Here is a 22,948-nt window from a genome sequence, read left to right as displayed (position 1 = left end):
CGATTGGGACGGCATTTCAACAGTTTGATTTTATTCTTGCTTTGGGTAGGCATACGCTTTATACAAGAAGATGGTAGTAACAGACGATGCTTCTGACCCGCCAGTAGTAAGTGTCTAAACTTGACGATAAGTTTGTATCTGCCCTCGTGGAGAGATGATTTTTTTTTTTTGCGACTCGTGAGTGAACTTATTAGATGCACAATTTGCACCAAGTAGGATTTTGCAACACATTTATTCACAGTTTCGATGTCACTACTGAGATATTTTGTATTGTGCACTTGAGGGCCTCAGACTGGACATGCGTACTCGAATAAAGGCCGCATCCAACACAGATATGCCAGTCTGAGTTGCATTGTAGAAAAACCAGGGCACCACAGAATAACCAACGATCTAGATGCATAATCTCTTTTCTTTATTAGGTTTGCAAATTGTGGGCTAAATGAGCAGTCTGAGCTAAAAGTGAGACTGATTATAACTGAGGTTGAGATAACTGGGTGCCATGGTTCACGACAGGAGATATCATGTTACAGAGGGTTGAACATCGTCACTTTTGCTTTATTTTTGTTGATTTACAGCCCATATGTGTCACACTGGCTGTCAAAAGTCTATTTGAGGTGGCCACTGAACTACAGAACGACTTGGTGCTTATTCACTAGGTATTTTAGCAGGATGGATAAGTTATCAACATATTTAAAACGAGTCACTACTGAACTGTTGAATAACTTGGTGAAATGTTTTTTTTTATATCTGGAGGATTTTTTTAGACAACTTAGATTTTGTTTTTCCAAGTTGGATAGACAGATCTTGATATTTTCAAGAACTGGGACTGACATTGGTTTTCCAGAAACAAAATTCCCTTGTGACTTTTTTTCATTTTAAATTTTGATTTTGCAAATTCCCTATATTTTGTATAAAATTCCTTCTACATAAAAAAACACTTGTTCTGCAAGTTTTTCTATTGGAAGTTTTATGTCTGCAGATTCCCTACATTTTGTCTAAGTAAAATGCCCTAGCTATGTAACTAATTGTTTTAGAAAGCAAATATGTTGGGGTTTTTCCAAAGTGTTGTGGCTTATCAACTTTCTTGTTGACAAGCTGTCAACATGTTGTCGTTTCATATGAAATATAATAATATTGGGATTTTATTGGGTAGAAGATACATAAAGGAGGGAATGGAGGAGAAGGGTTACAATCTGTTTCTGAAAAGGCAGTCAAGTTTGTTTTTTTAATCTCTTGTCTGTTCGAATTTTGAAGCTATTCCTGTTACTTCTAAAAGATATTTCCAAAGTGTTGTGGCTTATCAACTTTCTTGTTGACAAGCTGTCGACAAGTTGTCGTTTCATATGAAATATAATAATATTGGGATGTGTTGGGGTTCCAACCCCTGTTTCTTTCCTTTCAGATAAATGACCTGTTTTCGTTTTCTTAATTACATTTGCGTTTGGTTTAATTTCAAAAGACAGATTAAGTTCCGTTACGAATCGATAGTTGTTTTGTACATGGTAAGCCATGAACCAAGGTTTACTCTTTACTTCCTGGTTTGGGATTCATCTAAAGATAAATCTAAGAGTTAGAATTGGGCTTGAATGGGGATGGAGCTGATTGGATGGGCCAAGCAGAGGTCCACCCATATGAACAGTTGTGTAAAGATTATTATTATTTTTTAGTCTGCGTTTTGACCCCGGTTGTGGAAGGATATTTCTATTGTTATATGTGACCCTTTTGGAAGAATACAAGTATGGTATTTTATAAAAACTGTGTACTATTTTCCGTAACCCAGGCAGGGTAGGAACAGAGCTACGAGGTACCGTCATTATTATATTGACAGGGAGGTTTGTTACCTCCAAGGAGAGAGTTAAGAGATTTTCTAGCCGTAACCCAAGGCAGGTACATTTGGCTTTAGAAAGTGGCCATTTGACCACTCGATCGCATTATCATACCCTGGGACAGGGTCTACTGTAAATAGGGTATTACCAAACCCGATATTTGCAGAACCGGTGTGGTAGACAGGGGCATAGCATTATAATTTGGGGCCGGGGCTTTCCCCTCCAATAAGTGGTGACACCCGTATATTACCAAGCCAGTGGTGTTGTGGCCTACCGGTATAACACTGGTAACTAAACACTACGAACATTGGTGGCAGCAAGAACAGGAATTATTAACAGCGTTGATAATAAAAGAATTCTACGTTTTCGAAGAGACAAGAAATTTAGCCTACAAAAGTAGCCTATTATGGTTACAGAGGCTATATATAAAAATCGCAAAGAGAAATTTTTTATCTAAGCTGTGCCTAGTCGGATAATAATAAGTAACAAAATTTAAGAATCAATAGATCACGCGAATAATTAACTTGTAAGACAAGGGAGGCTGCGCCACCCACATAGAATCGGCAAATTAAAAGGAAACAATTTTTCGTGTGAGACCGGAAGTACATGGATAAAAGAATTTTCATTTAGACTGAAGAGGTAAAGTTAATGAAATTTTGAAATTATGTCGGACAGAGATGAGATTAATTCAAGACCAAGAAGGGCGAGTGAAGCCCATAGAATAAAAAGAAAGAGAGATAGAAAAGAAAGGGAGAAAGATATGAGACAACGTATATTAAATTTCATGGAGAAAGAGAGGATAGCCAGAGAGGTGGACGAAAGAAAGGACCTAGAATATAGGAAAAAATTACAAGATGAGATATATCTAATTTAAAAAGATAGTCAAGACAATGAAAAACTTCATGAGGCCCGAATGGACAAAATTTAAAAAGACAGGCAAGCCAATCAAATACTTCATCAGGCCCATATCTAAAAAATTGAAAAAGATAGACGAGAAAGAGAGAAAGATAGACAAGAAAGAAAGAAAGATAGACAAGAAAGAGAGAAAGAGAGGGTAGACAGAGAACGAAAGCAAGAGGCTGATAGAATAGCCAGAGAAGGAATGGAAGAGGCTGAAAGAAAACCCAGAGAGCAAGAAGAGGAGGAAGATAGGAAACAAAGAGAGAAAGATAAAAGAGAAAAAGAGGAAGAAAGACAGGCCCGTAGGGAGACCGAAAAAAAATATTACCAGGATGTCACAAAAACAATTGACAGACTTATGAAAACTCCTTGGGCAAATTCGCAAAGTGACATTTTATCACCAGTTACATATAGTCCGTCAAATACCCATAATAATTTGTCTAAGAATCAATTGCGAGAAAACGATAATTACCAAACATTAAACACTTACAAGAAAATATACAACTCCGTTAACTACGGGGGGAGGTGAATCGGCCCATAAAACCAATTGGGAAGCTGTGCCGCCCTATCGAAAAAAAGAAATGCTTGATAGTCAAAATGATGATAATCTGGTAAAAATTTATTTCTCGGAGCGTTTTTCTAAAAATTGCCATAATAAAGAGGAGAAAATAGCCTATAAAAGAACGAATTGGGCTATATCACATAATCAAGGAAATATTGACGAGTTTGTGAAATCACATAAAATAGAAGGAAAATTAAACGGAAAATTGACCGAAATGGTAATTCAGGGAGTGACTCAGGGAGTGAGCAAACTTTTGTGCGAATGGACCTAATTAAAAAGATGGAAATAGACCATAAACATAATATTACAACATTATGTTATTATGGAGATAAGCAGCGAAGCCCATCCGCTTGGGTAAGAATAGAAATTGCAAAGAAGGACGGTGCGGTCCAAAGAAAAACGATAAAAGTAGGCTTAGTATCTACGCTAGCAGTGGATGTTTTAGTAAGAGGAGACTTTGGAGATATTGGAAATTAGAAATCCAAATTTACAGAAAATGGAAAAATTGAGAACACTTTTAACGAGTGCGAGACGCCGAAAAAAATTTGCCAAAATGAAACACTGACTGTACCAGAGAATAAGGACACGAAATTTATTGTACACGCCTTTCCTCGCAAAGTTCGGGAAATTTTAGTACAATATGAAAAACCAAATGTCGGAATTCAGTTCCCATTTGATGACGAAATATTTGTTTTTGCGGTAAGAATAAAGAAGACTAAAAGAGAGAAAAAAGATATTAAACGGAGATACAATGAAGAAATGCAGTCAAAGGTGGACACTGGAGTCCAATTCAGATTTCATGATGATTTATTATTCTGCGCGAATGACAAAACTGAGAAAAGTAGAGATGAAAAGAGAAGTGTAGAAAAGAGACAACATTTGGAGATTCAGCCTGCAGTGGTGAAAAATAAAAAAATGTTGGATGGGCTGTGCCTTGAAAACATAAATATTAGGGAGAAAAATAAAATGTTGGATGGGCTATGCCTTGAAAACATAGATAATAAGGGGGAAAAAGAGGTCAAATACCCATGGGGAATAAAACAAAATAGAGATGAATGACCTACAACGGGTTGGGGGAAAGTTGGGAGATATGGAATTTTGAGTCGGATTGGAAAGATTTGGAAAGGAATCTGATATTGGTCTGATCAACTCAAAAGAGGGTTTGTTCCTTTATGAAGGGGAGGAATCCCTTGGGGAAGGTCCCCTGCGGGAAGTCGTGAAAGATAGCCCTTTTACTCAATGCACAACTGGCGGACAAGTTGTGATTCCTTTACCGAGATTTTGCCTTTCTGATCTGGAGTCCTTGGGGGATACTCTCTCTCAGTCACTTCATACTTCACCCAAAACCTTGTCCAGTAACCCTATTCGTAGCTGTTATTCTTCATGGGAATCGACAATTATTTCCGGCTAATTGTATTCAGTGGGAGATGTATCCAAGTTTCATCTTCAATTAGCTTCAACGCATCAACGCATATTAATTATCCCAGGGGAGGGAACCCAGAAAAAGGCGATTCATGGTTGGTGAAAAATTTTACTTCATTTCCAGTACCCTTATCGTTTTCACAGGCCTTTGTATTTTCGGCCTTAGATTATTTGAAATTATGCCAAGGGGCAATTTACTTTTTGATTGAGATGTGGGGTTGTTTCCACAGATGGAAATTAAGAGGCTAATGCAGTCAATTTTTCACGATGGCTGGCATCATCACATGTGCCAGAAACTGTTGGGGTTCCAACCCCTGTTTATTAGGATATTATAAGGATATTTCTATTGTTATGTGACCCTTTTGGAAGAATACATGTAAGGTATTTTCTACAAACTGTGTACTAACTGTCGTAACCCAGGCAGGGTAGAAATAGAGCTACGAGGGACCGTCATTATTATATTGACAGGGAGGTTTATTACCTTTAAGGAGGGAGTTAAGAGATTTTCTAGCCGTAACCCAAGGCGGGTACATTTGGCTTTAGAAAGTGGCCATTTGACCACTCGATCGCGTTATCATACCCGGGGACAGGGTATACTGTAAATCGGGTAGTACCAAACCCGATATTTGCAAAACCGTTGGGGTAAGAGCGGGAATCCCACTAACATTTGGGCCGGCAAGGGGTTCTCCCCTTCGAGTAAGTGGCATAGCAACCTTTTTGCGCCATTTTTGCATCAATAAGTGGCGACACCCGTACTTACACCCCAATAAGTGGTGCCAGCGGTAGCTAGTACTACGAACATTTTAATACTTACACAACTTCATACTATCTCTTTGATCAGCCAAAGCAAAATTTATGCATCTCTCATAAATTTTAAAAAAGAATGTTTGAAGTCATGATTTCGAAACAGAAGTTCCATTTTTTGTTCATTTTTCTAAAATTTTCGATTTTGATGCTTATTATATTTTAGATGTTTAATCCCTTTAGAAGTAAGCAAGAATAAATACACTCTTCTATACTCAAAATGAAATGTACACTAAGAAATAGAAATTTACACAATGAACCGTTTCATGGAGGTCCATTAAGCATGGTAAATAGCACAAAGTTAGAATATAGATAAAAAAAAAGGCAAATGCAGAGGTTGACAATTACTTTTATGCACTTATTTTAGAAGGTCTCTAATTAGAAATTGGCCTAACAAATAATAAGTTAAAAAAATCATAATGCATCTGCAAACATGACAGGAGCACAGCATACATGTGCTGCATGTAAGCAGCTTGTATGCATGTATGGAGCATACATTTGCTGCTCTGCAACTGTGATTCATGAGTCACAGTTCCTGCAATACTCCATGGTTGCTGCAACAACACTACCATGGGACCAAGATGTATCCATTATTGAACAAATTTCTATTATTGTACATGCTTTTGAGAATACGATTTTTCATAACTCTACACACAAGATAATCTTTTACATAAAATTAATTAGAAAAAACTTATTCCACAAAATAAGTTTTTCAAAGAAAAGTAAAGAACTCCATTAAACCAAAAATGAGCAAAAATGAAATCAAATAATCTACCAAGTGTGAAACTACTACAAATCAGCATCGATAAATAAATGAAACTCAAAACGCGAAGAAATTAACATGAGTAGGGCTGAAAACCTCTATGCCTTCCCAAGGCCAGAACATAATTTGCACTTTAGAGAAAAAACATAAATGTTTTTACTTTTATAACTTTCATAAATCAAATACTATTAACATTTTGATTAATAAACATCAGTATATGTATATTAAACTGACAACACATATTCATTTGTATTTTTTCAGTAAAGTACAAGTTATGTTCTGGCCTTGGGGAGGCATAGGGGTTTCGAACCCTACCCATGTTAATTTCTGCTTGTTTTGAGTTTGACTCGTTTATTTATTGTAATTTCTGTTCGTTTTGGGTTTCCTTCATTTATCGATGCTGATTTGTGGTAGTTTCGCATTTGGTAGATTATTTTATTTTTGCTCATATTTGGTTTAATGGAGTTCTTTACTTTTCTTTGAAAAACATATTTTTTGGAAAGTTTTTTTAATTAATTTCTGTTTGTTTTATATTGACATAGTCTTTTTAGGGAAAAAGATAATAATAGTCTAATTATTTTCTTCTTTTTAAGATTTTATTGTTTGGCCTGCTATTTGTATGCTGGATAAAATTTTTCAGCAATATTTTACAACATACACCCTTTTAAAAATCTGGACACAAATAGTTGTGTTTAATTTAGTTTCATACCTTCTCTAGTTGACCTGAAATAGAAAACTTGATACCATTCGCAAAAAAATCTGTTTACTTTCTTTGATAGCTTGGATACACTTACGCTATTTTGATTTAGTTAAATTGTAAGAGCAGAAGCAGCCCCGAAAGTTTGAACATAATATCCTCATTCATTCTTGGGATAATGAACTTATTAATTCCCATCGTTTTTATATCCGTCCATATATTTATATTTTGCTATCTAATAGAGTCTCTGATAATACCCTATCTGGCAAGTGATTAGCCTTTAAGAATGGTTTACATAAAATGAAATTGTGAAATGTCATTCAGCATTGTATTTTTTATTCAGTTATCCTTTCATTGTTACTTCGAAAGGGTCCTTATTTTAGTTTCGGTGTTTTTTTTAGGTTTGGTTTTTATATTGTCCTTTTGGACTTCTTATCTACACTTTTTTTATTATTCTGCACTGAGGATGGTTGAAAGGAGGTCTCAACCAAAATATTTGCATAATTTTTCTTCTGTTTTTCACTGGCTGTTTTTGTCCTTGTTTCTCCCTTCTTCGCAATTTTTCGCTTTCTCTAGCAAGGGTCTTTGGCCCCTCCTAATGGGAAGCTTGCGTCTTTACTTCTTACAGATATAGGCTCCCTGCTTCCACCCAATTTGCTTATTATGCTTGGCAACACAGTCCTTTTCATTGTGGTGTAAAACTACAATCACAGCTTATAATTATTACTTAAGTTATTTTTTTTTCAGAAGCTTAGCAGATATACAAGTAAATGTAGGGTTCACAAAAACAAAATATTTGGCATGTAACAACAATTATTCAAATAGAAACACAATCATTGCTGTTGTGTGCAAGTGTTTTGGTAAAATGTAGACAATTTTCTGAGTTACCATCCAAGTTCATGAATCATGACTTCTCTAATAAATCAGACTTATAAGTCAAATCTGAATTACAGATATAGGCTAGAAAAATGGATATTGTGAATCAGAAATTGTGAATTTATTGTAAATTATTGTGAATAAGAAATCATGCTGATTGAATAATAAACCTGTCTTAATTTTGGGGAAAACAAACATAATTTTGCCCTTAATTTTGGTTTCAGTCTACTGTTCTTTGACTGTACACTTAGAGAGCATAATTATATTGCCTTAAGCAGGATTTGAACCCATGTATATTAGGATTTCTTTCAAGTCCATATTTTTTTTTAATATTTGAAAACTTGTACATCATGATGAAGGAAAGACAAAAGGCTTAAACAATTTCCATAGGCATCATTTTACATAGAATTGTGTGTGGAAGTTTTGCTTTTATAAAACATTGTTTGTCCATGTTTGTCACAGGTTAGTGTTTCATGGAGAAAAAAGGCTGTAGTTCCTCCCATGCCATACTTTAGACTCATGGCCCAGCCTAAGCCATGCAATGGGAAGGTCTTTTGAAGTATTTTGACTCTTCCCCCTCCAACAGACACTGACCTTTGATGAACTTGTCCAAACCATAAGCTACAGAAACGAATTTCATAAATAGATTTTAATCAAATAGCATACAGAGGGCAAAACAATTTGTTTTGAGCACCACAAATTTGTTAAATGCTCATTTTTAAACTTTAAAGAATTTAAAAAAAAATTAGTCTTAGTTTCCCTATTTTGGCCATTATAAACTTTTCTAGTTTGTGTGACCAAGCCATTTTGAATCGATTATGCAGTCTTGCCAAAGCTTGTAGAGCTTGGACAAGAAAACAAAATTGCATGCTGACCAATGTTCTGCATGGTACAGTAACCAATCTTCTGATTCTATGCCTTTGTGGAGTACAATGCGTAGTTCAGGGCCAATCATCTGACACTTTCCACAGAAAGAAGCCACTTCTTCAGCCAGAGAGTTGCAGCCTATAGAATCAGCTTTCAGATGACAAAGCACCTTAAGAATCAACTCACGTATTTAAGTACAAAATTGACATAGAATGCCTATCTCAAGAGTTCCTGTTCAACTGGGATGTAGCTGAATTTTCTAGGGGGGGGGGGTAAGTATTTTAGAATCTTTTGAAATAGTTTTTAGGATTTTATACTTTTTCACCAAGTAAAAGGTGGCTGCATTGGCTACATGGGGATGCATTGTGAGGGAAATGACTAACACAGGCAACACTAGCGTAGCCTATAGAAACGGCCTCAATGTTTTATTATTTTTTTTATTTTTCCAAGAGGAACTTCATGTGTGGGGGGGGGAGTCGCATGAATTTCGGAGGGTCTCATTTGACTTGAAGTCGGAAGTTTTCGTGCCCTTTTCAAAAGTGAAAAGTGGTCAGATGGCGACAAGCCGCCTGCCCCCCCCCCATTACCTCTTTTTCCCAAATAAATTCAATCCAAATTTTGAGATAGTCATTTTGTTCAAAGCAGCTCAAAGACCAGACAACTCCAGGGAGAAAAAAAAACTCCAGAGCATGAGAATACTAATTGCTCATTTTATGACTAAAAAGTTCAGGGTATCAGTTATAGTAGTATACGCACCTGTAGAACCGACTGACAGAGATGCTAGTGACTCAGATGAATTTTACTTACAGTTACACGAGCAAACAGACAGGGTCCCAGGTAGAAATATGATGTTATTACTGGGAGATTTTAACGCCCAGGCCGGTAGAAATAGGGATAGATAGTATCCTAACCTAGGTAAATTTGGCATAGGAAAAGAAAACAGTGATGGATACAGGCTTCTGCAATTTTGTAGGTATAACAATCTATTTATAACCAACTCAGTGTTTGGTCATAAAATGGCTCATAAGTTAACATGGTATTCACGTGATGGTAAGACAGCAAACCTTATTGATTATGTTATAGTAAACCAAAGACAGGCAGGATCAATACAAAATACTAGGGTATATAGGAGTGCTGTTATTGATGTTAAAAGTAAAGATCACCACCATCTAGTAGTGTCAAGGGTTAATTTAAAGCTGAAATATTGGAAGGGTAACCACCTCCCGGGAACTTATGATGTTGGTAGACTCCAGGATGAAAATTTGAGAGAAACTTTCCAGGAACAGTTGAATACTAGACTTGAGAGTTTAAAATTTGATAACGTCAAAGATGGTTGGAATAATTTTAGAAATATAATTTGTGAAGTTGCTGAAGGTTTCTTAGGGAAGAAAGCTAGAACTGCAGCTAAGAATATTAGTGAAAAAGCTTTACGTTTAATAAAAAGGACAAAGGACAGTACAAGAATTATCTGAGTGATAGATTATATGAAAACAAAAGGAATGTAAAGAAAGTGGAGAAAGCATTAAAATATGAAATAAGGAGGTGTGAAGTGGAGGCCATGGATAAAATTGCCGAGGATCTGGAAGATGCAGCTACACGGCATAATAGTAAAATATTGTACTGGCATGTTAACAAATTGAGAGGGAGTAGTCAATCTGGACTTGGCCCAGTTAAAGATAGGAATGGGACTGCAAATAGTGATAAGGAAAACACTAAAGAGAGAGGGGGCCAAACATTTTGAGAATTTGCTAAACCGAGATAGAGTTGCAGGAAAAGATATAAAGGAAAATGAAAAAGTTTGTGATACCTTGGATGTGAAGGAAGATTTGTTTTGTGAGGATGAATTAGCAACAGTACTAAAAGGATTAAAAAACAATAAGGCTCCAGGTGCTGATAGGGTGGTAAATGAGTTTCTTAAATATGGTGGCTCTGAGGTTAGAAATAAGTTACTGAAGATTATGAATATGATTTTTTAAAAAGGGGAAGTACCTAACGATTTTAGGCTTAATTAAACCTTAATTAAGCCACTTTATAAGAAAGGTGATAAAAGTGAATGTGGTAATTATATTAGAATTTGCTAAACCGAGATAAAGTGGAAGGAAAAGATATAAAGGAAAATGAAAAAGTTTGTGATACCTTGGATGTGAAGGAAGATATGTTTTGTGAGGATGAATTAGCAACAGTACTAAAAGGATTAAAAAACAATAAGGCTCCAGGTGCTGATAGGGTGGTAAATGAGTTTCTTAAATATGGTGGCTCTGAGGTTAGAAATAAGTTACTGAAGATTATGAATATGATTTTTGAAAAAGGGGAAGTACCTAACGATTTTAGGCTTAATTAAACCTTAATTAAGCCACTTTATAAGAAAGGTGATAAAGGTGAATGTGGTAATTATTGAGGCATTAGTCTGGTTTCTGTAGGTAGTAAATTACTTAGTAATATGATACTTTTTAGACTGAGAGATGCTGTAGACAAATTTATAAGAGAAGAACTGTGCGATTTTAGAAAAGGTAGAGGATATGTCGACCAAATTTTCACTCGTAGGTTGATAATTGAGAAGTGCCTGAGTTTTCAAACACCTTTGGTCCTCAGTTTTATAGATTATAAGCAAGCGTTCGATTATGTTGATAGAAAAGCTTTAGTAAAGGTTTTATCCTTGTATGGTATACCAGACAAATACATTAAAGTGATTAGTGATATGTATGAGAATAACACTGCTGCAGTTAAGGTAGGATATGAGGTTAGCAGCTGGTTTTGTATTAAATCATGAGTTAAGCAGGGTTGTGTTCTATCCCCCTTTATATGGATTATTTTGATGGACTTTGTGTTATGGAGCACAGGAAAGGCAATGGGAGACCACGGAATCAAATAGGGAGAAAAAACTCTCCTGAGCCTAAATTATGCTGATGATTTAAGCATCCTAGATGAAAGTGTGAGCAAAATGAATGAACTTTTAGAGGTTTTGCAAGTTCAGGATGCTAGAATAGGTTTGAAAATTAATGTTAAGAAGACCAAGTCATTAAGGCTAGGAATAAGTGAAGATGAAAAGGTGACATTGGGTAATGAAAAGATTGATCAGGTGGGCAGCTTCACTTGCCTTGGTAGTATTATTAGTAAAGATGGTACGAGCAGTGAAGATGTTAAAAGTAGAATAGCCAAGGCTCAAGGTGTTTTTTCACAGTTAAAGAAAAAGTTTGGAAGAATAGGAAGATAAGTCTGCAAACCAAGATTAGAATATTAGAAGCTACAGTGATGACAGTGGTCAAATATGGCTTTGAAGCATGGGCGCTCCAAAAAGCAGACAAAGATTTGCTAGATGTTTTCCAGAGAAATTGCTTAAGAATTGTTCTGGGTACTCGGCTGACTGACTGTATTTCAAACAATAGGCTATACAAAAAATGTGGTTCAATACTGCTCTCTAGGGCTGTAATGAAAGAAAGGTTGAGGTGGCTAGGGCATGTTGTGTGGATGGAGGATGACAGATTGCCAAAGATTGCTCTTTGTGGCCAACCGTCTAGGACTAAACGGAAAGCAGGTTGTCCTTGTTTGGGGTGGGAGGATGTCATAAAGAAAGATTTGAAGGAAATGGGAACTTCGTGAGTGGGTGTAAAAAGGAAGGCTTTGAATAGGTTGGGGTTTAGGAGGAGCATGCATAGCTGTGTTGGCCTCAGGCGGCTTGGTTCTGCAGTGAGTTGTTAGTAGTAGTAGTAGTAGGTGGTTGTATAAACTTCGGAAGGGGCTCATTTGATTGGATATTAAGAGTTCTAATTCCCTTTTTAAAAGTCAAAGGTCATTGGAGGCCATCTACCCCCTCCCCATGCTTTCTTTCCCCAAAGTGCATCCAATCAAATTTTTAAGATAGCAATTTTGTTCAAATAGACCAAAGATCATAAAAATAAAACTTCAGGGTAGACAAAATTTTCCAAAGCCTGGGGGCAAGTGTTGTAAGTTATGCCCTGACAACATGTTAGTTTTATGGAAGGGGTGTTCATATAAACTTTGAAGGAGGTCATTTAATTGGAAATCAAAAGTTCTATTTCCAGCTTTAAGAGTCAAAAGAGATCAGAGGGCAACTAGCCCCCCCTCCCATACCCTTTTTTCATAAATGGATCTGATAAAAATTTGGGATTGCCATTTTGTTTACAATAGTCAAAATCTCATATAACAATGGGTCTGACGTTGACACAGCCACCAGAGCTTGGGGGCAAGGGTTGTAAGTTATGCCCCAGGGGCATATAAGTTTTTATTAAAGGGGTGATTATATAAACTTTGGAGGAGGCTCATTTGATTGGAAATTTAAAGTTTTAGTTCACCATTTTTAGAGTCAAAAGTGATCAGAGGGCATCCCCTCAAGACCTCTTTTCCCCAAATGCATCCAATCAAAATTTGGAGATAGCTATCATATTCAAAATAGTTCTAAGATTATATAACAATGCCTCCAGGGTTGATATTCTCTCCCAGAGCTTGAGGGCAGGGGTTGTAAGTTATACCCTGGGGGCATATTAGGTTTTCATAGAAAAGGTGGCTGTATAAACTTTGGAGGAGGCTTATTTAATTGGAAGTTGAGAGTTCTAGTTCCCTTTTCAAAAGTTAAAAGTGATTGGAGGGCAACTAGCTCCCCCCTCCCCAAAAACCTCTTTTCCCCAAATGTATCTGATTGAACTTTTGAGATAGTAATTTTGTTCCAAGTAGTTCAAAGATAATTTAACAATGCTATCAGGGTTTTCACAACCCCCAGAACCCAGGGTAAGGGTTTTAAGTTATGCATCTGGGGCATATCAGATTTTTATGGGATGACACAACTCCCCAGAATCCAGGCTCAAGGGTTGTGAGTTATGTCTCAAGGGCATATCAAGTTTTAATGGAAGGGGTATTTGTTTAAACTTAGGAAGAGGCTCATTTGATTGAAAATTGACAGTTCCAATTCCTTTTTAAGAGTCAAAAGGATCAGAGGGCAACTAGCCCCCCATCTATACCCTATTCTCCTCAAAGGTATCCAATTAAAATTTGGACACAACTCCCCAGAGCCTGGGGGAAAGGATTCCAAGTCATGCCCCTTACATTGTGACTATATGACTAGTATGTTGAAGAGAAGAATAAAATAAGGAATCTCATGGTACAATTTTTATTTTATATTCATTTTGTATATACTACTACTACTAATAATAACAACTCACCACAGTACCAAGCCACCTGAGGCCAACACAGCTATGGATGCTCTTCCTCCATCCCAATTTATTCAAAGCCTCCCTCTTTACAACCTCCCAGGAAGTACCCATTTCCCTTAAATCTTGCTTTACAACAACCCCCACCCTAACTACAGGCAGCCTTCTTTCTATTTAGCCATAGATGGGTGGCTAAAAACCACAATATTTGGCAAACTGTCATCCTTCATCTACAGAATGTGCCCTAGTCATCTCAACCTTTCTTGCATTATAGCTCTAGAAAGCAGAAAAGAACCACACTTGTTGTAAACACTACTGTTTCAAATATGGCGAGTCAGTCGGGTAGCCAAAACAATCTATAGACAATTTCTATGGAAAACATCTAGCAAATCTTCCTGCATTTTTTTGGAGCACTCATGCTTCAGAACCATATTTGACCATTGTCTTCTTCTTCTCCTTCTTATTCACTGCAGCCTGGCTATTCAGTTGGTATTATTTAGCCCTCTTCTCTTTGCTTCACTCTGTTGGATACAGAGCTACTGTCTTGGTTGTCTCTTATCTTTTAAATAATGTCAGATATCTTTCAGTAGATATTTCGACTCAAGGAGTTCGAATATAACATGATAGATATAGATTTCTGTGTTCTGTGTGTAGGTATAGTTGGCTAGGCTCTTGGCTGATAGTGAGATTTTGTAGTGTTTGAAGCATTTTAACAGTTTGCAAAGCAAGGTATGTTGTGCAGACGTCAACATATTACATTCAAATAGGCAATGGTCAATTGTTTCATTATTCATATTACAGTGCCTGCAAAGAGGGGACAGGGGAATTGAACCACTTGAATTAGAAAACTTATATGAGAATGCAAGGAAATTTTGTCCATTTGTTTCAGAACGAATTCTATGATAAATTTTAGAAAGATACTTATTGGGAAAGGGGGAAAGGATAGGATTAATCTTATTAAAATTAATATCTGATTGCCTCCATCGGTAATTATCTCTAATTGGGATTGGTCTCCCACTTGGCTGGTCAATATTTATAGCATTTTTTGCTATTTCATTAACCTGATGATTACAACTTATGCCAGAGTGGCTAGGAATGTACTGGAAATAAGTTTTTATGCCACTTGAAGCAATATTATCTATAATACTGAGACAATGATAAGTGTCAATGTCCAACTTATATTGAGAAGCTGAGGCCAGCAACTCAAGGCTTGATAGAGAGTCGGAATATATGATAATATTATTTGAATTTGCAATCAAAGGTTGGTTTTCCTTAAGGTGTTCTAATGCCATGATTATGGCATTTAACTCAGCAGACATTACGGATAAATTATTATATAATCTCTTGCCCTTTGCAATTTTCATGTGGGGAAGGAAAACACCACTTGCAACCTTTTCGTTCATTTTTGACCCATCAACAAATATTTGGAAGAGATTATTATAGGGCATTGTATGAATTTTTGCCATTTTTTTACGGACACAAATAATGGGGGTTAAATCTTTGTTCCTTTTTGAGAAGTCATTTTTTGTAATGATAATTGATCAATTCCGGGGTGAGGATCGGGGAAAGTGGGTGCAATAGACTGTGCTGGCATGGTGAACTTCTTCTGAATTTTGGCATACTCATCTGCAATGCCTCTAAACATGGCTGGATTTCTTAACCAATTATGTAGTGTGTGTGAGCTATTTGATTCAATTTTTGTAAGATTTTTTGTCAAGAGAAACCTACGTCTCTCCCTTATTGTTGTTAATCCACTCTCCATAAGCAGAAACTTGGTTCTTGTGGGTTTCCTAAGACCAAATATGAGAAGTATTGTATCATTTTGTGTTGTCTCAATTTTTTTCATCTGGGTATTTGCACATGCATCATAGACGATGAGCCTATAGTCAAAATGGGGTTTTATATGTGATTTATAAAACTGGAGTAAGGTTTTCTCCTTAGATCCCCAGGGTATGGAAAGAAATCTTTTTAGTATATTTGTTTTTCTATAGCATTTTTTTATTGTGTTTGAAATGTGGAGGTGGAAATTAAGTTTTTGGTCAAGCATGAGACCTAGGTAATTAATATGATTATCTTCTGGAATAGTTGTTTTATTTAGAGTTAGTTTTACATTAACATGGTTTCACTTCCGGTGAAATTGGATTATTTTTGACTTGGTAGGTGCAATGGGTAAATCTGAATGTTGAGAGAATTTTTCAAACTGGAAAAGTGACTTTTGCAGATTTGACTGTGCTATCTGAAAGGTGTTGCCAGATGACCATAGCACCAGATCATCAGCATATTGTAGATTCGTGTGGGGTAGGTTCATGTCCCAGAGATATAGGGCAAATAGGAGGCAACTGAGGACTGCTCCCTGAGGTAGGCTTTTGGATATTGTCTTTTGGGATGAAGAGGCTGAACCAGCACAAACGATGAAACTTTGCACTTCTATGAAGGATTTAATAAAAGATACTAGCTTAGGGGGTACTCCAAGGTTTGCAAGTTTGTTTAAAAAGATTTGGGGGTTCACATTGTCATATGCCCCTTTAGAATCTAGGAAAGCTGCAACTAGGACATTATTTTTTTAGAAATATTCAATGTTTGAATTTGTTAGCAAAATGAAAGCATCTGTTGAGGAGTGGTGTTTCCTGAATACAGCTTGAGTGTGAGGGATCATATTATTTTTTTCAACAAAACAGAGGAGTCTGTGATAGATCATTTTCTCCATTATTTTCCCCATCGCAGGAGTAATCATTATGGGCCTATAAGACTCAGGGTTATCTTTTGGTTTATTTTTCTTCAGGATTGGTAGGAGGGACAAACATTTCCATATATTGGGGAACCTAGAAGATGCCCAAGCGTGATTATAACAATTTTGCTGTTCTTGTTTGTATGAAGGTGTGAGATTCTTTATCCATGTATGGTGTATATTGTCATAGCTGCCGCTAGTTTTGGTCCTAATATGATGTATTGCATTATTCAATTACTGGATTGAAAATGGATTAGTTATGTACTCTGATCCTGGGCGTGGTTGGTAACTTGGGTTCATGGGAATTGTGGACAGTTTGCTTTGATTATTTGATGTTAGCTTATTAACAAAAAGAGTTGCAAATAGGTTAGCCTTTTCATTATCATTGTCATAATGGGTATTATTATGTATAAGCTCATACAGGAGTGGGTTGGGGGATGTCTTTTTCCCACAGATGTGGCTTATGACTTTATGTATAATTGGCTCATGTGTTTCTCTGGAGAGATTATTTGCAAAACTATTCCAGTATTTATATTTAGCATCTATTATAGTCCTTTTTAGATTAGATTCTGCTTGTAATTTTTTTATACATGTAGTAGGTGATGGTTTTTTTATGAATTCTGTCCTAGCTGCATTTTTTATCCTCCATTTATTTAGGCCCTCATTTGTCCACCATGCTTTAGGAATTTGTTTAGGGAATGTTTTCTTAGGTGTTGTCCTGGGGATAGCATGATTAGCTGTATTTATTAGTAAAGATGTTAAGGCTTCAGCATGTGTCAACTGTTGTGTTAGAAATGCATGAACTTTAGGTGAAACTTCTAATTTCATCATTTAGCTTATTTTGGAACATAGACCAATTTGCTTTAGAGTTGATATACTTGGAGGTATGAGATAGAGTTTCAGCAGGTTCAATTGGGGAGCAGACTATAGCAAAGTGGTCAGTAGATAGACTATCAATTTTATTTATGTAAATTTTATTCAAAAAATTTAATGACACAATTTGTAGGTCAATTGTGGAGAATCTGTCACTTTTGGGGTCGAAATATGTATTCAGGTTTGGAGGGGTAGCAACAGCCAATTCATTATTATTTGAAGTCATATGCTCAATGAATTTACCAGCTTTATTTACTGGTTTATTCCCCCACAAAAGGCTGTGGGCATTAAAATCTCCACAATTAATGATATTTTTTAACATATTGAATATTTATATAATTAAAGAAATCCTTGGCATCTGTAGTTTGGCCATTAGGGTTATAAAAGCTTATTGTGTAGGCTTTTAAATTATTCAGCCAAACACTGATACAAATTACATCAACATAAGTTGCAAAATCTGGAAAATTGATGCCACAAGATTTTATATTATTTTTGACTAATAGAGCTACCCCACCTCCTTTTCTCTTTGAAAATCTATCCTTTCTGAGGATAGTATATCCCGGAGACTTAATTTGTTGATTTTGGGTTAAATGAGTTTCCTGGAGACAAGCAATATTAATGGAATTATTATTCATAAAAAATATTAGTTCATTTAGCTTATTTTCTGTGAGTGATCTTACATTCCATTGGAGTATTGATATGTGTTGTGTTGTTGATTTATTTTTCATATGACTGTGTATCAATGTTCAGCTTTGTTAAAAGTAAAGCAAGATGTTTTTTTGCTTGAATGAGCATATCATCTGGGATGTAGATTTTTGCCAATTCTGCAATGATTTTGTTTTCTGTAGTTGATGTATGTTCATGGCCTGAACTTCATTACAGTTTAGAATGAATATGCATATATTTGGGGATTGCATTTTTGGTTGTGCATCCTGTTTGTTGGTTAAGGAATTGATTCCTGGTAGTGTTTCTGGTTTGTTTCTTCTTGGGAGGGGGGGCCAGGCTGACCTCCTCTCACCGGACAAGGATGCTTGTTGGCTTGGTGATTCCTTCTGATCGGGATTTGAGCTAGGGGGCTTAGAAGATGGTGTTTTATATGGGGTGCTTGATGCATTGGGGGCGTTTGACTTGGGGGTTTGGTTGGTTTCATTACAGGCTTTATTTGGTATTGTTGGGCAGCATTTGCTTCCACAGCTGCAAAGGGGTATGGGATGGCCTTTTCTGTTGATATTTGGAGTGTTAGAGCTCTTTTCTTGTATGCAGGCCATAATGATTTATTTGTAGATTCATGTGGGCCTTTGCAATTGATGCATGTAGGCTGAGTGTTGTTGCAATTTGTCAGCTCTTTAGGATGGAATGCTTTACAATTAATACACTCTTGGAGAATTTCATTGCATTTGTTTGTCGTGTGTCCCAGTTTGAGACACTTCTGACACTGGATAGGCTTAGGTTTGTATTCCTTTTGTGGTTTGATTTGCCCAAATAGGAATAATTTTTCTGGGATATTAATTTTTTCCTTCAGTTTGAATAAGAAGGATCTACTAGTTTTTAGGCCATTAGAGTTAGGTTTGCCAAGTTGGGTAACATCCTCAACTGGGATTGTGTTTCCAGCCCTATCTGAGAGGCCTTCTTTTAACTCCTGAGTGGATATCTCAGGGGGAACATTATAAACTACTATTTTTGTTGGTGATTGTTTTGGGTTCCAATTAGATGCAATAATTGGGGTATTCAGAAGGGATTTTAGGTTAATTATTGTATCTGCTGATTTCTGATGTTCTACAGCTATTAGCAAAGATCCATCACGGTTAATATTAAGAGAGAACATTGATTTTAGCAATTTAAAAATTGCAACTCTTATTGCAGTAATCATTTTTATTTCAAAAGGGGTAGTAGGAGTAATTTTAAGGTAAATTCCTAAGTTTATGGAGGGAGGATCTTGGGCAGGGAGAGGGGAAATGCTTTTGATTGGGGATATTTTTTCCCTTTTTTTAGAGCTTCTAGAGAGGACCTCTTGAAACCCATTATCATCATTTATGGTTAAATTAGCCCCTACACTTATCATTGTCCTATTCTCTGAATTGGAGCTATCATTTGAACTTTGAGATAGTGTGCTTGACCAGCCAAGATGGGTATCTTTCACTTTGGCACTTTCACTGGAATTTGATTTGGGACCTATTCTAGCACCCTGAACTTGCAAAACCTCTAAAATTTATTCATTTTGCTCATACTTTCATCTAGGTTGCTTAAATTATCAGCATAATCTAAGTTCAGGAAAGTTTTTCTTTCCCATTAAGCTCCATGTTATCCCATTGCCTTTCCTGTGCTCCTTAAGGCAAAGTCCATCCAAATGGTGTATATAAAGGGGATAGAACACAATTAAAAGCTTAACTCCTAATTTAATACAAAACCAGCTAATAACCTCATTTCCTACCTTAACTGCAGCAGTGTTATCCTTGAACATAGCACTAATCACTTTAATGTATTTGTCTGCTATATCATACATGAATAAGACCTTCACTCTTTTCTATCAGCTGAATCAAATGCTTGCTCATAATCAATAAAACTGAGAACTAAAGGTGTTTAATGACTCGTGCATTTCTCAATTATTAACCAGAGTAAAAATTTGGTCAACATATCCTCTACCCTTCCTAAAACTTCACTGTTCTTGTCTTAAAACTGTGTCAACAGCATCTCTAAGTCTAAAAATTATCATCACCAGTATAACCAGTATTTACCCATATAACTTCTTTGTGCAGTTACAAAAAGGAAAAACCATTGGGGCCCCTTTAAGGACTCAAGATGCAATTAGCCCAAGAAGTGATTACTGAATTATGAAAGAGCATAAAAAAAGAAAGTAAAATTCTACATTAGCTACTTTGGCTATCTATGAAAGGGGTTAAGTTAGGAAAATGAAACTTTCAGGGATGGGTCTACAGGCTAAAGGATGTCCCAGGAATGTATTTTGAAATACCTACCTCTACTCCTTCTCTCTCTAGAGGATCCTGATCTTTGATGACCTTTAAAAATTTGTTTGTTATAAAAGTGAAACCTTTCAAAATAGATCTTCTGCTTAAATGAAGTACAACGAAATTGTTTTCAGCTTCACAACTTTGCTCAATCCCAATTTGTTAGGTTTTAAAGATATACAAATACATTTCCTAAATTTAAAAAAAAAACATTGATATGGCTTAAAATTCTACTCAGATAACAGGAATTGCATTTTCAGAACTAAAGCTGGTAAATTTTTACCAAATCATATTATTGATTTATGAATAAAGTGAATATACCACTCAATGCCTTTTTTATGCTCTTTCCAAATATAATAATCATTTTTGTTGGAAATGGATTTTGCCCCCACCCCTATATACCAATTCAAGGTTTGCACATTAGGGGGTGGTGGTAAAGCTTAAACTTACCTCCCATTTACATCAGAAATGAAATTTGCCCCCCCCCCCCCTAATGTGCAAATATATACCCTGAATTGGTATATATAGGGGGGCTAAAATTCATTTCGGTAAAATTCTACTTTTGTTACTTTTGGCTATCTTGGAAAGGGGTTGGGTTAGGAAAATAAAACTTTCAGGGATGGATCTACATGCTAAGGTATGTCCCAGGAAGGTACTTTGAAGTACCTACCTCCACTCCTCCCCCCTCTATATAATGGTAAATTACTGCACATTGCTAGTTGTTTTAGCTGGTCTATCTTTTTATTTTTTTACTGGTCTATCTCTTGTCAAATCCTTTCCTTAATTAATAAAGTTTAAATGGCTCATCAACACAGAGTTGTCTTCTACCCCATGGCACCTGCATGCTACTGTTAAAGGGGTTATGATAAGAAAAGTTGTGACATCACAAATGGGTTCCATAAGCAACATCAGCTAGATAGTAAACTTGTTAAAGGGAAAATGTAGTTAAATGGAAATAGGATTGTGGAATATATTTTAGTAAAGAAGGTTAAAAGCTGAAATTGTGTAAAGTAAGCAGTGATTTATAATTATGATAGTAATATAGGATGAAATGTGAGCTAAAACAACTTGTAATGTGTAGTAATTTACCATTATATAGAGGGGGGAGGAGTGAAGGTAGGTACTTCAAAGTACCTTCCTGGGACATACCTTAGCATGTAGCCTAGATCCATCCCTGAAAGTTTCATTTTCCTAACCCAACCCTTTTCCAAGATAGCCAAAAGTGATTAAAGTAGAATTTTATCTTTACTTCTGGCAAAAATGATTATTATATTTGGAAAGAGCAGCAAAAAAAAGGCATCAAGTGGTATAGGCCTATTCACTTTGTTTGTAAGTCAATAATATGATTTGGTAAAAATTTACTCTAAAGCCATAGGAAGAGAAATTTATAACTGAAAATTAAGGTAAAATGTTGTTTTGTCAAAATTTCAATAGGTAATGTGTCTAATTTCAACCTGTCTTGTAGACAAATTTCAGAACCTTCTAGAGGGAGGAATAGATGTAGGTGCTTCAAAATACATTCCCAGGACATACTTTATCTTGTAGACCCATCCCTAAAAGTTTCATTTTCCTAACCTCTTTCTAAGATAGCCAAATGAACTACTTCAGCAAGCACTGAAAACCCAGTAAAAATAGAGATTCGTACATCTAATATTGAAAAATATAAAATAAAACATTCATGTATATTTTTAAAACAAAATCGATGGACATTAGTCAAAGTAGAAAAATTACTTACATGAAAAAACATTATCGAAATGCAGCTAATCACTAATCAGCCTCTTTGGATTTTAAAATCTTGCTATTTAGCATCGCCATCTACAAAATCACACGACCCAAGTACAGAAACTCGTAAGGGAGACCTAAAACACACTGCGAAAGAGAAATGTCCAAGCTTGTAAAAATAGCTATGCCCAAGCCATAACATAGTCACATCTGTCGTGTAAGGTGTTTGACAATAAAATCGTTGGAGCATAAGCTTACACTTGTATATCAGATGTGGAAACCTAAAATTGCAACAAATTGGTTCTAAAAGTTTGCAACAACACTAAATTGTTTCCAAATATTTTCTACTAATGCAACGTTTTTCTAACTTTACAAGATGTCTGTCACAGATAGACAAATTACTGTTACTAGCTCCCATTTTTTCTATTTTCAAAAGATGTTGTCTTTAATCTCAAATCTGATTGATCAGTCGAAAATTTTAAGTTTGGAAGTTGAACACACCTTTAGAAATTATAAACAGCACACAAAATTGCCACTCTAGTCGTGCGTAAATTTGATTTTATCGACAAGCGTGATTGTAATCTGGTATGGATATTACTTGTTACTTGGCCTCATGGGCGCCCATAAGGGGGGGCAGGGGGGGGGCGGTCACCCCCCCCCCTGGCTGAATTACGTTGCCTTACATTTTTGTTTTGTGATTCTATTATATATATCATTGAAAGTGCCGATTAGCCCAGGTAAATAAGACCTTTGCTTCCCAAGAGATCGTCAAAAGCT

At 36.1% G+C, this 22,948-nt stretch overlaps 1 protein-coding gene across 1 annotated transcript in view; it reads right to left on the bottom strand.

Moving 5' to 3' along the window:
* The window catches only part of Polr2G (DNA-directed RNA polymerase II subunit Rpb7), a 185,513-nt gene extending 163,200 nt beyond the window's left edge, over positions 1 to 22,313 (bottom strand). Inside the window, exon 1 of the mRNA XM_089086169.1 lies at positions 22,185 to 22,313. Within this exon, the coding sequence (XP_088942295.1) occupies positions 22,185 to 22,196 (12 nt within the window). The 5' untranslated portion in view covers positions 22,197 to 22,313. The remainder of the gene's footprint in view (positions 1 to 22,184) is intronic.
* Positions 22,314 to 22,948: the final 635 nt, after the last annotated feature.

Source organism: Artemia sp. Qi Xiang Cuo, chromosome 3 (genome assembly GCF_049724085.1).
Source record: "Artemia sp. Qi Xiang Cuo chromosome 3, ASM4972408v1, whole genome shotgun sequence".
Taxonomy (NCBI): domain Eukaryota; kingdom Metazoa; phylum Arthropoda; class Branchiopoda; order Anostraca; family Artemiidae; genus Artemia; species Artemia sp. Qi Xiang Cuo.
The sequence above is the reverse complement of the archived record's forward strand: the minus strand, read 5'-3'. Positions and strand labels throughout refer to the sequence as shown.